The sequence below is a fragment of the Mastomys coucha genome, unplaced genomic scaffold, assembly GCF_008632895.1.
Source record: "Mastomys coucha isolate ucsf_1 unplaced genomic scaffold, UCSF_Mcou_1 pScaffold20, whole genome shotgun sequence".
Taxonomy (NCBI): Eukaryota; Metazoa; Chordata; class Mammalia; order Rodentia; family Muridae; genus Mastomys; species Mastomys coucha.
In genome coordinates this window covers 56,090,595-56,108,274 of record NW_022196903.1, presented here as the reverse complement: position 1 = coordinate 56,108,274, position 17,680 = coordinate 56,090,595, and the positions used below count along the sequence as shown (strand labels likewise).

The window sequence follows — 17,680 nt, the reverse complement described above, 5'->3', positions numbered from 1 at the left end:
AGCCTCTCAGGAGATAGCAATATTTAGGCTGGCTTACCCTTCCTTCAGTCTCTGCTCCATAGTTAATAGGGCTGATCAACAACTGTAGCAAAAGCCAAGCATCTGCAGCACTGTCTCAAATGAGACAAGATAGACTTTTCCAATATATTTAAGGGATATTTGTACATGAACTTCCAGTAGAAGATCCAAAATGAAATCTAATTAAGCTAGTAGAAGTTTTAAACTACACAGAAAAAAAGAACTGAGAAATTCTCTCAATGTCTTCATGTATAAGGTAAATTTTTGAATTATTTTTCTAGTATGTTTAGTATGGACTGTGTCAAAAATATGAATGATTGCACAATCTGGCCATTTTTAAATAGTCAAATCAAAACCATTAGTAATACATAAGCTGATCATAGCAACTTAATATTTAATAAATTATCTAGTAACTTAACTTTTTAAAAGTGATCAAATATTAAGAATTCAATTGTAGTAAACAGTTTCTATAAAGAAAGATTAAAGTGCATAAATGAAAGTACTAAATCTTTTTCTTAAAATTCTAATACTAAAAGACAAATTTTGTGAATTATTCTGACTGAAATTAATATATTAATTGAAATGAAAATTTACTATTAAAACCAATCATATTTATTAAAAAGCAACCTTTTATAAAACATATCAAGGAAGTAAAATATTTCCTTAAGATATTAAGTTAATGAAGCCTTGAATTTTCTCACTGATATTTAAGGCCTTTCCTGCTAAATTTATCTACTCACACTCAAATATTTTTTAAAAAAATATTATGTGCAGTAACTCTCAAGCTTCAAAATATTTTCAGGAAGTCTATGAGCTGTGAGGAGACCTTTGTTTCTGTGGTTTATATAATCAGAATGATGTCAACCTGTCGATGTGGTCTTAGAGTAAACCCTGTTGCATCCCAACTCTACCCATCCATCTTCCACGGGGTATCAAAACACATGTGACCCCTAAGAAATTATCACTTTTTCAAGAGTCCTAATAAAATTGCTTCATGTAAAAGTTTATTTTAAAAATCTATGGTGGTCTTTTGTTAACATATTTCATTCTGAGTTCATATGGATTCATTTCATATATAGCAGGTAGAACAAATCTCATGTTCTGAATGCTAAGGGTGACTTGTCCTTTTGTAGTCTGACACAGGATCATATTTAATCCATAAAGAGCAACTGGTGATTGGTATTGACAGCTTCAAAAACCAGGTAAGAAAACATAAGAACCAAGGATGATATACAAGGTTTCTATAAAATATTACTCTCTTTCTTGAAAAGCTCTAGCAAAATTATGAATAGATGTAACATATGTGTGTTTATAAAATTCTAACATAAAACACTTTTATGAAAAATTATGAAGAAAACATTATAAAGCTTACAGTAATTCAAATGCATGTGAAAATGTTAAATTATTTACATATATAAACCACAGTTGATAGATGGCACCTCCTGTTCTTTGAGAGTGTGGGTGTGTCACATGTGTTCTAGTTGTCATGAGATTCATGGTTGTAAATTACTTACAGTATATCTTTTTTCCCGGTGTCTATATAGAAAATACTCTACAACTTATGCATGTAGCTAAGGACAGTTAACTCACTTTAGGCTCCGGAGAGTTATTTATTTGCTGATTCTGCAGATTTATTATATAACAAGTGACTAAGAGATGCTGAGCACATCAACATGAACAAAGCACTGTCATGTGTTATCAGTTCCCCAAACTGTAACAAGTGCTTGAAGTGGGATTATTTAAGAATTGCTACCAGAAAGTATTCTGTCTTATCCTCCACTAAAGGGTGAGGATATTAAGAGAAATACCATGTACCTGACTGCTTTTAAATATTTACATGTACATATTTAGAAAACCAAGTATCATGATGAATTGTTCCAAAAAGAAAAAGAATGTGATTGATCACAGAGAAGTAGTTAAAAGGAGGCATCAGGTAGCTAGATTCTCACCAGCACTCAATGAGCTTTAAAAACTTATGATATTGCACAGAAGTCTTGGTTTGTTTGCTTGATGTTTGTTTATGTTGAGTCACTAAGCCAGTTCCCAAAATACTGCTCCACAAATCAAGTTGAAATACACAAGCATTTTCCTTGTCTTTGTATCAAAAATGCATAACGTTCAAGGAACCTCACAGATTTTACAACACCAAAAAATTTCACCTTCTTGGCAGTAGTTCACTTGGAAATTGAGTGCTTTGAAGTAGCTGGATTCTAGGCTAACTTGCAGTGCACATGTGCTATGATGCATATTACAATACAGTTAGATGCAGATCATGCTTTTATAATCTTTTTTGAAATATATCTGAGTGAGTGTTAGACTTAAAATACACAGATTATTATCTAAAATATATGTTGAGATTACACCCTAAGAACTGATACATTCATATACATTTGATATGGTTATATTGGGCAGGGGGATTGCCTTGAAAGAGATAAACAGTGAATTACTTGTGGTAAACTATCTTTATATTGTAAAACAATTTTTCTCTCAAAAATAAAATTAACAGCATGCACATAACATATAAAGCTGTGGTAGAAACACTGTAGTAATAATATTAGTATCTGTAGAATATTTAAATGTGCAGAAGGAAAACATTAAAATAAATACTGTATTAGAAAATGAGATATACAGAAAGTTCTCGGGAAAATATAGCTTTTAGTACTTTTAAACTAAAAGTACATTTTGACAATAATTTGCGCTATAATTCAAACTGGCTTACTTGATTAGGTAGGCATGTATGTAGTACATTGTTTAACATGTTGTGGTAGTTTACATAGCAACACAAGAATGACATCCACTTTTATGTCGACTGTTATCATAAAATACAAATATAAACATGTCATCATTACTGTGAAATCTTCAGAAAACAAAGCTGAATTTGCTCAATTTCTTATCAACAAATTAGTGTTATCTTAGTTATCACTTCTAAGTATAAGAAAAGGTTCTCACAATAGATAGAAATGAGTAAGAGAACCTCTTTATATTTTAGAACAGGGAATATAAAGCCATGCACTTCAGCATAACACAAAATTTAGACCTATGTTTAAGAAAAGATTGTTATTTCGATAAGCTTTACAAAACCATACAGGGCTTTTATAAGAATATTGGGTTATAATACATTTTAAAATCCTATCACCAAGTATTTTACATTAATAAAAATTACTAACTTTTAATTAAATCACTTGCATTGCCTACACCAAAACCCAAAAGCTAAAACATTACTGTAATTTGCTTGCGAAATTGGAGGGTTTTTTGGTTTGTTATTTCACTTGCCTGCATGTAAAAATAATGCTTGGCCTTAGGTTATTGCAAACATAATAACTTTATTAAATTGCTATTAAATAAACTAACATTTTCTTTAAAACAAATTATCCTATGATTCTTTTGCATGTTTCCATGTGCCTTAAAATTTAGTAGCTCAGGAAAATATGTTAGAGATGTTGGCTTAAAAATAATTAATAGGGGTTTGGTATGCCATTGATGGCTGGAATTATCTTTCTCAACTCTCCAAGATGTTTGGGAATTATCTGTGAATAAGCAATGAATTAATTCGGGCAATGCAGGACACCACAGCAGAGTATACAAGCTGTGGAAGTCTATAAACCAATAAAGAAGATAAAACTGGTTTCATATAGCTACTTACATCACAGCCTAGAAGTTCAGTCTGCGTGGATTTATCTACTCGTGAAGCAAATGCCTTCTGTAAATACTGCACCTTTTCCTGCAAAGTAAAAAAAGAAAAGAAAAAAGAGAAAAATCACAATGATAGTGCTTCTATGCTAATAGTTTTGACCTAATCTCTAAGTCATGAAATACCATGTGTGTGTACACTCAAGTATGGTGTTTTCATTCTTGTTATTTAGGTTTGCTTTTGGTTTTGTGTTTTTTGAATTAGTATAAGTATTTTTAGCTTAGTTTCCAAGTCACAAGCATCCCACGTTACCATCTTTTTTTCTAGTCTAAGAGTGACTATGGTGTTTTGGGATGAGGAATGTTCCACATCATTGCAAGCATTTGAACATAGTTGTCAAAGTGTGTCTTGTAACTGGGTGAGATTGGCACATTTGTAGGTTAGGAGGGAGAATCTACTGACACCTCAGCTATTAACAGAAAGATGAGTTATTTTGGAGACAACTTCGCATGGGAATGAGTGTGATATGGACATTTCCTTGGGAAATAGCATTCATAAATAACTGAAGTCAGAGAGATTACTACAATGATGGGCCTAAATGGCTAAGTGTAAAATTGGTTAAGGAGAGTGAGGAATGAAAAAAGCAGTGGAGAATGAAGCCAGTGAATGCCAGGACAGGCCACAAGGTACAGATGTGCCAAAGGACGGTACCAGCTGGACAAGTGCAGACCAGTAAGACAGAACCCTGCATGATTCCAAAGAAGTATCTTTCTCCAAATACTATTCTATGATTAAAGGCCAGAAACATATTTGAAATAAATCAACTTGTCTGTGGCATCATATTATGTATAACAATAATTCTGAGCAAAGTAAGAAAGAGAGAAGCATTTGAGGATAAGCAGATGAAAAATTATTAGCCAAGTGTGCTTTATGCTACATCCCTAATCCCTCAGGGTAACCAAACATAATTTCTCTTTCCCCTTTAGGGGATACTAGAAGGTTAAATTTATTCAATTTCTCACAGGTAACTTTTACAAATAAATCTGTAAATGTCACTATATAATTGACTTTAGCTTTTCCTTTCCAAGCAGTAAACAGTGAAATATTTCTTAATTAAAACACATGGGTTAGATTTTTTTAATTTAAAATTAATAAATCATACGTATGCATGAATTATGTAAGCATGGCAGATTTTGTAGTATCCGAATGAGATGAAGAAGATGATCATGACTTATATTTGCTGATGATTCAGTTACTAAGTGCATGTTGGTAATGGGTGCTGTACTACTTGGTACAAGTTCATTTGTGTTTTGTTTGTTTGTTTGATGGATTGTTTTGTCTTGTTTTTCCTTATCTACATTTCTGAGTGATTAAGTTGCAAACTCGAGGTAATATGACAATGCTAATACAGTAAGAAATAACTTTCACCATAATATATAAATGCATCTAAGCCAAAGAAATACAGCTTTTGAATTCATAGAGAATTTTAAGCTACTTCTACATTTTCTTTGCTACTGTAATCCTTACTTACCACTGTAATTATCACTACTTAATCAGATGCAAATAACTCAACCTAGGCTGGATGTCAGGCACTGTAGCAAGTAACATGTCCAATTTATGCATGTAATGGTAGTTTTAGAGATATTATTGTCACTTTGGAACATGAAATAAACACTTAGTTAAAGATCACACAAGAAAGTAAGTAGAATTGAAAATTTAAATCTTCTGCTTTCAGCCTTACTGTTCTTGAACATAAAGATTCCAACTGTGAAAAGTTATGAAGAAGTGTTTTTATCTCTATATCATATATCCCAGAAACATACCAAATATATAATTTCTGCAGTTACTATCCAGTAATTGTAGGGTGATAACAAACTATTCTTCAGATCCACCTGTTTATATTATTTTTCAAATTTTACTAAGTTGTATTTTCTGTGGAAGAAATGTAAGATCACCTTAGATTTGGCAATGTATTTCCTGTAAATCCTACAATTCCACAGAATACCTACTACTTCAAATATGATCAGTCATGCATTTTACGGTAGGAGTTAGAAGTGAAGGATAAAGTTAATGTTGACTTATTACACAATTTTGAGGGGACAACAATGTGTAAAAGCAAACATGTAAAAGCCAAATTTAAAGAAAGTATAAAATTCATTTAATGCCGTGATAGTCAATTACAGCAGAATATTCTAAAATAATGTATTTATTATAAAGATAATACTCTAGACACAGACATATGTTTGTGTGTGTGTGTATGTCTGTGTGTACATATGTGGGTGTGCATGTGTGAGTGACAAAATGGTCTTTAGTAGACGCTCCTCCACAACACATGCTATTATGTAAAAGTGTTAATTTCACACTCTAGCATCATACCCACACTCCCAGGCCAAGATTAATTTCCAGACCTCACATGGTAGTTTAAAATCAAGCATAACTCCAATATCAAGGATCCAAGACCTTCTTCTGAACATTTCAGGCATCCAGAAGGTACAAGGTACACAGACACATATGCACACACCACACACACACACACACACACACACACACACACACACACGCACACACATGCACGCACATGCATATACACACACACACACGCACGCGCACACACACACACACCAACACTCTGCACATATCCAAAGCAATCCTAAGCAAAATATTAATGCTGGAGGGATTACTTTACCAGATTTCCAGCTAAACATGAAATCTATTGTAATAAAACCACCATGATACTGACACAAAGAGGGGCACATACATGAAGGGAACAAAACAGAAGACCCAAACAAGGGTACACTCAATTACAGCATGTGATATTTGGCAAAGATGCCAAAAAAGTACAATAAAGAAAAGGTAGCAACTTCAATAAATGGTGCAAGTAAATCTGGATGCCCATATCAAACCATATGCATGGGAGGTCTTTAAATTTTACGTTTTCTTTGTTGCTCTCAACCTTTGTATCACAAGATTTGTAATTTTCCTGGTAACCTCCTTGATAAGCTTTATTCCTTAGTTGTAATTTTTTTAGGGTATTGTGAGCATGAGTATTTCTTTGATCTTTTTTTCATTACACTTGCAATTGGTATATAGAAAGGCTATTAAGTTTTTAAAAGGTTGTAGCTTAAAATTTGTATTTATTTATAAAATACACATATGTGAAATGTGTTTATATATAATATATGTGTGCATGTATGTTTAAATGAACTTATGCCCCTAAGGGTAATTTAAAAAAAAATATTTTCTTAAGAGTAATAGACTAACAAAAACCCCAGTGCCAGGCATGTAAACCTCAAGGAAATTAATTGGTTTGAGGGAATCCAATAGACTTCTCAAACTAAATATATACTCTTTGTTCTTCTCAGAACTTTAAGGAAAGACTCTGTTGCTGAAGATGCCACAGAGGACACAGGACTTAGAGGAACCAGACTGGAACTGACCTGAAGGCTCCTCCCTGAGAATCACCTGTCATAGCCTGGAAGTGCTATGCCTGCTGCCAAAGGTAAATGAACATTAGTCCTCCATAGCTATAAAGTCTATGATCTACAGCAACAACTAGTACATGTGTGACATCTTGGAGGTAATTAACACTTGTCTCATTGGACTTAAGGACTGTTCAATATAAGGGAGTTCATGCCCAATACTGTCAACCCTACCATGGAGCATTTCATAGACACCCAGAGGAGAACCCACTACTATTTTCCTAAATATTTATGATTTCTCACTCCATTCTAAATACTTATAGCAGCAGATAAGTATAACCCACAGCCCTCATTTTAAAAAGCTTTATGTTCCAGTAGATGGAGAATATTATAGAAATTCACAACTGGTGAAAATATAGAAAGCAATGGACTCAGGAGAATCTAATCCCATTTGATATTAATACAACACAGCTTTTGGTCGTAAGGCTCAGAGAACATTACAGTACAGAGTGGGAGGTTTGTAAGAGCAACAGGAGTAGGATATCAGATGGGAGATAGTGTTTCTTTACAATAAAGAGAACTGACCTCGCAAAATGAAAGAATATGCTTGCCTAGGTAATACCTGCTCAATGGCACCAAGAGTTGACTTGCCAATATAGAATGGGTAATTCTACAAGACCCCATTAATAAATGAAGAGCTACTAGCTACTAGTGATTCAAAGAGAGGGAAAATCAGTCTTTAGGATAACTCCAATCCTAAGTGGCCAAACCTAAATATATTACACCTATGAATAACAATAAATGACTTCAAAATAGTTTTACATGTGTGTGTGTGTGTGTGTGGGTGGGTGTGTGTAAAACATATAATAATTAAAGTAGAAGACATTTTGAATCTTAGAGGGATTGCAGGGGTACAAAACAGGAGTTGCTAGGTGGAGAGTGAAAGTAATGTAAAAATACACATTCAAGTCTGACATATTAAAAAACTAAATTTAAAAAGAAATTTAATGGAAACCAGTCTAATTTCTACTTTTATTTATTTTTATATTTTAATTTCATACATTGCTTATGTCTATTCAATGCCTAGGGAAGTCTAATTTTTAGTTTTACATATTTTTTTTATATTTTAATTTTATACATTATATATGTGTATTCAATGCCTACTGGAGAAACTGCAATATTGAAATATATTTTTTCTCTTTTGCTTATGTATTAATTACAGCACATGCAAAGAGGCACTCATCATAAGTTAAAGTGCTAGAAAGAGTCATGGAAAAGACAGTAAAACTTTTAAAACTTGAAACTAGATCTAATTCTCCCCATGTAAAAGAGCCAACTCAAAATATATTAAACACTTGGTACTTGAGATATAACTTAGCAGTTTAGGACACTGATTATTCTTCCAGAGGACTAGGGTTTGATTCCCAGTGGTCCACAATCATCTGTAATTCTACTTGAGTTCTAGAAGACTCCATGCATACTTCTAGTCTTGGTAGACACCAGAAAAACAGGAATACATGCATGCAAATCATATATATATATATATATATATATATGTATATATATATATATATTATTTTATATATATGTATATATAAAATAATTTTAAATATATCTAAAATTTAAGTGCCAGGCCAGAAACTATGACACTAAGAAAACAAAATGCTTCAAGACACTGAAGTGGACTACGATCATTTGAATAAGGCCTTCAGTCAACAAAAGTTAACACAGAGGCTGGAGAGATGGCTCAGAGGATAAGCACCCTGACTGTTCTTTCACAAGTCCTGAGTTCAATTCCCAGCAACCACATGGTGGCTCACAACTATCTGTAATGTGATCTGATGCCCTCTTCTGGTTTATGTGAAGACAACTACAGTGTACTCATAAAAATAAAATAAATACATCTCAGCTCGGCAGTGGTGGCATATGCCTTTAATCCCAGCACTTTGGAGGCAGAGGCAGGCAGATCTCTGGGTTTGAGCCCAGCCTGGTCTACAGAGTGAGTTCCAGGATAGCCAGGGCTACACAGAGAAAAACCCTGTCACATAAAAACCTAAATAAATAAATAAGTAAATACCTCTTTAAATTAAGAGTTAGTACAGACAAACAGCATTGTATCACACTAGGAAGTTTTCCAACAATAATTATGATGGGGTATTTTGGGAGATACATATGCTAGCCACATTGCACACTGTGCCATATCTCTTGATTTTGAAGAACAAAGAAATCACATTTGTTACCCCTGGATTTTAGAAGAGTATATGGAAAGAATAGGTTTAAACTAGGAAGATAGATTTCTAAAAACTTTAAAATAACGTGAAGTTGGCCTTAAAAAAGTATGAACCTAACATAGACCTATAGGTTATAATGATGGAGACAAGTACTGTTAATAATTAAATTGAAAGGAGGATAAAAGTTAACTTTTAAAATGGAAAAGCAATGTAATTTATTGTAAGAAAATCAACACAGTGTGGTGGACTAAGCTTAGTCCATGAATTAAGTGGGTCAAAGGAATTTGAACGCCATCATGTGATGAATTTTGATGTCAATAATAATAATCATTTACATAATACAAAAGACAAACCCAAAGAGAAAATCACTGATCTTCCTTAATGATGCCAAAGCCAGGGCGAGCACGGGGAGGCAAAATCAAAACTACACAGCTCACATTGATTATTTTTACTTCTGTTTAATGAGCATGTAACAGTAAAAACATCAGAAGAATTAGAAGAATGAGAACAGTACTCAAAAAAACAAACTTCTTCAAATGAGACTTAAATTTCTTTGAAACTACTCAGAAGACAAAATATCTTTTCAGTGAAATCTAGTCATAAAACAGCAACATCCTTGATGTTCAAACCTGGTCATGCTGTTTTTCAGGATACAGGAACAGAACTCTAGGACTGACCTGCAATGACCTTGATGACGTAATGAGACTGATGGTCTTGGCTGAGCAGAACATAATAAGAGCAAGAACAGGGCCTGGTATACATGACTCAGAAGAGGCTGTTGCCAATGATTGTAGGTCAGCATACATCAGCAGATGCTAAGAAGCTCTTGGACTACAAGATGTCTATGTCATTGAAGTGTGACTGCCTACCGGGGACATGATTGTAACATGACCTTCAACTATGAGCAATGGGCCCCCTATATTTTCTATTTTCTCTTTCCCGGGCTACTTAAATTACTACGTTACCCACCCACTGGGGAAAGATGTTGGAAAATCTTTTCTGGGCCCTTGCTAGTATTGTTTTGTTTGCTTTTGCAGACACAGGTGTCACACTTTTGCTTCTATGATGTAGAACAGATAGCTCCATTCAGTACTTTACCATCCTTGTCTTTTTAAAATGCAAGAAAAAAGTTACAGAAAAATGAGAAGAATCCTTTCACAGCCATCACAAATCTATTCTATCCTTTGAGTTAGGTATAAGTATCTTCTGTCTCTCACATGCATCTGCCTATGTGAAGAGGATTTTATGAGGATAAAGAAGGTAGCACAAAGGTCAAGTGAGTCTTTCCTTAGGACTATCCCCTAACTATTAAGAACCCTGGGACCATTGCAGATTAGCATCTGGTTATCAGTTCTGAGGAGTCAATGTAAAAGGAGTTGGTGACAGAGTGATGGAAGATTATAGAGCTTATGTACTAGTTAAATTGCTCATACATATATTCAGGCTCTAAAGGAGAGAATCCAGTAAATACTAGGTTATACTAGAATCCAGTATATACTCAAGGCTCGCCTTCTCCATATTGTTAACTTCCTGTACAGAATGTGGTGGTGTAAATTATGGAGTAAGGTAAATGAAACTCGGTAAGAGTACTCACATAGAGGTTGATATTAGTTGTAAAGTAGAAGAGAATCATGCTATAATCTATAGACTCAGAGAGGCTAAGTAACAAAGAAGGCTCAAGGGACTGGGGTGGTAGGTAGGGTATGGATCTCCTTGAGAAGGAGAAATAAAGTAGATATCATAGCTGGATGGGGATGGTGAGAACAGGAACAGGAAGGATCAGGTGGTTGGAGAATAAAGGGAGAAGGTACTTGGAGAAACAACTGGAATTGGGAGTATCTCAGATGAGCTAGAAATCTAGTGCAATGGAAACTCCCAGGAATCTAGAGGGTGACCCTAGCTAAGACTCTGTAAGGAATAACATAGCTTGAACTAGTCATCTCCTGTAACTGGACAAGACTTACAGTGGAGGAGCTGGAACACCAATGCAGTCACAAAACCTTTGTAATATCTGTCTACGAGATATGCGGTAGTAAAGATGGCACAGAAATTGGGAAATTGGCCAACCAATGAAAAGAAGAAAAGGAAAAAGGGAAAAGGAAAAGAAAAGAGAAAAGAAGAGAAAGTGTCTGTGAAATGATTCTGCCTAGCTAAATTGTAATCAGAGAGGCTTTGCCTAGCAACTAATGAAAACAGATGCATAGACCCACAGCCAAACGTTAGGTAGAGCTTGGGGGAGTTCAAGGACACCACAAGAAAACCCATAGAATCAACTAACCTGGCGTCATAGGGGCTCACTAAATCTAAAGCAACAATCAGAGAGCATGCATGGGTCTGACTTAGGCCCTCTGTATATATGTTACTGTTATGTAGCTTGGTCCTCTTATAGGACTTCTAACAGTGGGAGCCTACTTAGGGACGTATTTCATCCTACTGGGTTAACACTAAGGGAAATGCCTCATCTCACTACAACTTGATAGGCCATGTTTCACTGATATCCATGGGAGGCTTACCTTTTTATGAAGAGAAATGGAGAAGGAGTGATGGTGGGGTGGGTAGACAGAGGAGGGGAAACTGCAATTGGATGTAATATATGAAAAATGAGTAAAGAAAAACTTAAATAAAATTTAAAAATCTGTAATTTGAACATGGTTTTTCAAATTATGAGAAAAGTGTAGTTGCCAACATAGGACAGAGCACCATTGATTTATCAGTTTTTAAAAGGCATGGTTTATGACCCCAATATTAGCATTTCATTCTGTGAGCTCCCATGCAGGATGCTAAGCTGGGATTCATTCTTGTTCAAAGCTGAGATGTTTCAGTTTATGCTTTGCTAACTGGAAAAGCAGTGCAGAGATTTAGCAGGTTCAGAAAGAGGCAGGGATAGGAGTTTTGATTTGTTTTATGTTTTCAGAATGGGGTTAAATCTATAAAGGCAGAGGAAGTGTCAGATCAATAAACATCTAAAGAAATTTATTTTCATTGGATCTCATGAAACCTGAATTAAGAAACTACTGATATTCCACAACAATGAAACTGGTTTGTAGTTGATTTTTATCAGATGTACAGCTAAACACATGGTGCAGGACATTTGAAAATTGTGAATAGACTGTCTATTCGAGATCACTCAAACTGAAAACATATTTATCTTTAAGAGTTCAGTTCTCTTCATTTAAGCAGTAACTTGGTCTATAAATCAGGAGTGAGTATGTTTAGAGATTGAAGCTATTATGAATTATGGTAGCCCAGATGAACTCATATAGTGGTCTAAATGAGAAAGAAGCATAGAATTTTGTTTTATAGGATGATATTAATCAAAATTGTGTTCTCTCCTTAGTTCTGATGTCATTATTATAAGATTCAAAGTTATTGAATCTGCCTCCGCACTTTACACATTTGCTGCACATCTGTTTCATTTGTATTTCCAATGTCCTTATCCACTCCTGAAATGTAAACAATGAGTGATGCATGGAGAGAGATTAGCTGCATTCAGAATACCATATCTTATTTCCATAGCCTCTGGTCTTGATTAAAAGTCATTTCTTCAAAATGTTTGCCAAATAGGAACCTCTGCATATAACCTTATTTGTCACGAGAGTGTTGGAAGATACAACCATGTAAACTTGTGTGAGTAGGATGTCATTAAGCTAATATGCTTGGTTTTCTTAAAAGAAGAAAGATATTGTGACAATCTCACAGAAAAGCTGTCAAGGAGACTACATAAAGGCAGAAGCAGTGGTCACAATGGTAAGGCATCTATTAAGAAAATAGTTAGTTTCCCCCACCCATCTTTACTTCCAGAACAAGCCAAAAGACTGTTTAAAGTGCCAGCAATGTTTAACAGCCAGGAAGACTCCTTTCCACAGAGCCTTGGAAGTCTGTGGCCCTGTACATGTTAACTCAGACTTCTGGTCTGCAGAGAAGAAGCTGTGTGTTGGATCTGCTCATGGCACTTTGTTACATCAACCCCAGGGAACTAGTGCATCCTGCTCACTGGTTCCTGCTTTCACACACATTCCTTTCCAGCTTCTCTTAAAAAACATGTTAGCAATGTAAAAGTATAACTAGATCCCTGTTGTGTAGCAATTTCCTCCCAGCTAAAACTGTTCAACTTGTCAAGAAACTATGTAAGATACAAATGTTAAAATGAGGTAAAAGAATGTGGTGTTCTCAGGGGAAGTAAAAAAAAAAATTCCAACCTGAAAGGAAGCTTATTAAACTAAGGAAGTAAATGACTCAATGGCTTCAGAAAGGACCTAACTAGAGTCACTGGGTCTCTCCCTGTCCAAGCATATATGTGCTATAACCTTCAAGACAAATTTCTTAAAAGGTAGCAGAGAATAGCAACAAATAGTTGGACGAAGCCCAGGTCAATGGAACCATCTGGAAAGGCCACACTCGAATCTGCTGGGCTGCCTGATGGTGAAGTGCATTCAAAGGATTTCAGCTTTTGTTAGCTGTCACCCATTCTGGGTTGGCTTTGGTGGTCCTATCATTTTTTAAGTCATGTCTACTCTTGTAAGTAATCCCTTATCTATATTACTGTAAATAATGCCAATAAAATTAAACATAGTTGATATCTGTCATTTGCTAACTATCTAAAGTCAGTAGGTGTCTGTTCCTGTCTCCCCAGGACAGTGTCATGCAACAGTCCTAACAGTCATCTGCTTCAGACCAATTGGCTCTCCAGGGCCAGTCAGTCCTGAAAATAGTCCTGAAGTACAAGTAACATTACACAGACAGAGAGGTTGCATTTATATATTTTAAAATATATACAAATACACACACACACACACACACACGCACATGTATGTAAGGATAGTTAATGAAAACAAAAGACAAATGTAAAAGAAAGCAAGGTGAAATTAAAGAGATGAATAAAGGAAAAAGCATAATTAGATAAAGAAGGAAATGAAGAAAGCTTTAGCTAATTAAGAAAAATCTAAAAATTTAAGATTCCAAAGATCAACACTAGTCATATGTGCCAAGCTAGCTCTTGAAAAGTGGCTAATTCAAACTGAAATGTCTGTTAAATTACAATGTACCTTTTAAAGGACCTGTACTAAAAATAGCATAAATTAAATGCTTTGTGAATAATTTTATGGCTTAAAATCATGTTACCTTGGAAATCATTATGTTATTACTAAAATCAATTCTTTTGGCTCATCTTATATCTCTCTGGCCTAGAAAGTTGGTATTGTATTCTCTGCCTGGCTTGTTCCCTCTGTGATACTGACTTCACAGGTTTTTCCATAAGCACACTGGAAACATCATAGTAATACTCCATTTGCTAGATTTGACTGAACCATTATCATCTGAGAAATTTCATGGTCTATGGAAAGTACTTCTTCAAATATAAAGAGTCCAGTTTATAGGTGCTTCTATTTCTTAACATCTTTTAAGATTGTTTCTCTTTTCAATTGTTAACATTTCTCTTAGTCTTTTTGTCTAATTATTCTGACTTTTTCCCTAATATGCTAACTCCTTACACAAGTATTTATGCAGTTTTAGAGTGATACTGTCTCCAAACTGCCTCACAAAGTCTAGATACTTTTTCATTCTTCAGTCTTCCTTTTAATAAAGAAGTGGGAAATGAGTGGTGGCAGATGATGTTTGAGCAGCATTGGAGATGAACTGGTGTAACTGACATCTACAGGGGTGTTTATTACCTGGGCATTAATGTTGTTGAAGTGAGAAGCCCTGTAAATTATCTGGCATTTGCATGGTACATAAAATTAAGGAAGGACAGGTGAGAAATAGGAAATGAGCTCAGTGGTTGGTCTAGTAATATCAGGCTGTATAAAAAAATGCCTTGATAAAAAAACAAAGAGAGAGGGACAGTAGTAGAACATAGGTGAAGATATTAGAGAATAGGCATGAATCATCCTTGTCTTCAAGGAATTACTGATGCAAGGAAATTAAATTTTTCCTTATATAATGATTAAGATTTACTTTATCAAAAGAGATGGCTATATGGTCCAGTTTCACTCTTGGTTACATTATGAGAAATTAAAGACTTAATGAAACTTATGATGAGGATTGGGGAAGAACAGTCAATGTGTATTTAGTTAATAGGGCAGAGAAGAACATCTTGACACAGTAAGTCCTAAACATTGACTATTGTCAGCATCCTTATCTGAATACATATCTCTATTTATCAGGATCACAATCCAATTCTATAGCCCATTATCTACATCAGGTAACATCACATCTGTGAGAAATGTTCAGGAGCATTTGCCTACCTGAAAACATTTTCACCTATGAAATTATGGTTGACATGGGATATTGAAATTTGCTTTGCTTCCTATTGGCACAAGTTTTTACAAGATGAATCTCAGTGGTCCACACACTAGCTTGCAGTGTCTCTGCCTGGGGTACATCTGCAGGTTCCCTTTGTGTCATCAACTCTACAGAGTCAGCTTTTATCAGAGATGAAAGTACGAGAAGCTACGATGGCTGAGCTCTAGTCTTTGTCTGGAATGTTTACGTATGATGTTTTAGTTCACTTTCTCTGAGTCTTCTATTTTGCATTGAACTCTAAATTCAAGGGCCACAGAAGGGCATTTGTTCTCTTTGAAATGCACTCAGACAATGAATGAGTCTGAAAGAGTCAGGTATGAATAGAGTTATTGTGAATGCCCAGGAGAGCTAGGACAATTCAAAACAACACAACAGTTCATAATTCTGTAATTCAACCTTGACAACATACAAAATCATGAATCACTACAGAGACCTTCCTGCACTAACAGTCCAAAAATGTGGCAGAGTCCCCAAGCTTTTTCTTGCTTGATACTTTTATTGAGGAAAATCAGTAAGTAACACTCTGTCAACTTCATCACTAAGCAGCCTGTTTTGAAGGAGATTCACTTCAAGTATAGTGAGCATTTCATTGTATGGTATTGATTCGGTGCCAATGTATATAAAATTTCTAATAATACATTGTGAGGCACACAAAATACTTCAAGACAGCCATTCCTTGGCAGGGATAAGCTGATGACAGCATTCTGCAAACGTGAGCATAAGGGAGATAAGATCACTGAACCCTTGCTGAGTCAGCACAGCCTTCTACTTAATCAACCACCAAAAGTGGATGTCATGAATCAAACGTCAGCAGACAAACTGTCCAACACAGATCTAACTATTTTGGAAAACCTAGGGGATTCTAAGGCACTGTTTTTTTTTCAGGTTTTTCATCCAGCCTACTCATAAGAAAAAGTAAAATACAAGATTGAATATATTCATGTATGCACTGATTATATGAAGATAAACACTAATATATTAAAGAATCTAAAAAGATTTAATATTACCAGCAGAGGCATTACATACTGAATGAGAACACTTGTTGATTAATCTTTTAAACAGAAATGGTGAGCAGAGATATTTAAATTAGATAAGTGATCATATACATTTTAATGACAGTCACATATTTTGATAATTCATCCACCAGTAATGGTAGTACATTAAACTATGCAAGTAAAATACACATTGATTGCTTCTTTGAAATTAAAAATATAATAAATTTTTACTTTGCTTACTGTGACATTGCTTTACTTTCTATGCAGATTCTACTCTATTATAAATGTTATATTCCAATAAACTCATTGTAAGTTGAAAATATTCAAGTTACAGATCTTTTAATATACATAACTTATTACGGAGCACTGCTCTACAACACAACCTACTGGAGGACATGCAGCAGTTATACTGGTGTGACCTTGTGGCTGACTGAGCAGGTTAATATTGCCAGAGCCAAGCATCACAAGGTTATTGACCTATATGTCAGCAGTGAGGAAAAAAAGGATGGATATCTCAGCAATTTAAATAGAGAGGCTAACACAAATGAGTTAGTGCTTGTGTTGCTTGGGAAAATATTCAGTTATAAAAGTATGAAAGTATGAAGGTAAAGGTCATGTCTATGTATACTCTAGTAGCAAGTGAGTTGTGGTTGTCACGAGGACAGAAGGAGATGGAGGAGGATACACATCAAAGAGAAGCAGAGGTGAGTGACATCATCTGAATCTCTTGTTTGATGTACCTTATTTTTGGTTTGATGAATCATCTCAGTTGACTTTGAAAAAAAATTCCCATTAAAGTACAGGAGATCAAATTCACTTTGAAACTCAAAAATATTCAGTCAAATAGGAAAATGATTTCTAAGAAATTAAAGAAGTACAAGAACTAAAAGTAGGGGAATCACTTGTAATAGTTTTTCAAGCTCAATCGTCTTTTCTGCTTTATACATGGTTCGTGTTTCGTATTTAAGCATACTATTAGGGATCAAAAACAAGTTTTAACTTTAAAGGTCATGTCATTTCGAGGTTCTTTCCCACTTTTTCTTCTATTAGTTTTAATGTATCTGCTTTGAGGTGAAGGTCCCTGAT

General features: G+C 34.8%; 1 protein-coding gene across 7 annotated transcripts in view; it reads right to left on the bottom strand.

Moving 5' to 3' along the window:
• The window catches only part of Ccser1 (coiled-coil serine rich protein 1), a 1,196,027-nt gene that overhangs the window by 575,249 nt on the left and 603,098 nt on the right, over positions 1-17,680 (bottom strand). For all 7 annotated transcript variants that reach the window (XM_031382065.1, XM_031382062.1, XM_031382066.1 and 4 more), the window contains one exon: positions 3,662-3,739. In XM_031382065.1, the coding sequence (XP_031237925.1) occupies positions 3,662-3,739 (78 nt within the window). The remainder of the gene's footprint in view (positions 1-3,661; positions 3,740-17,680) is intronic.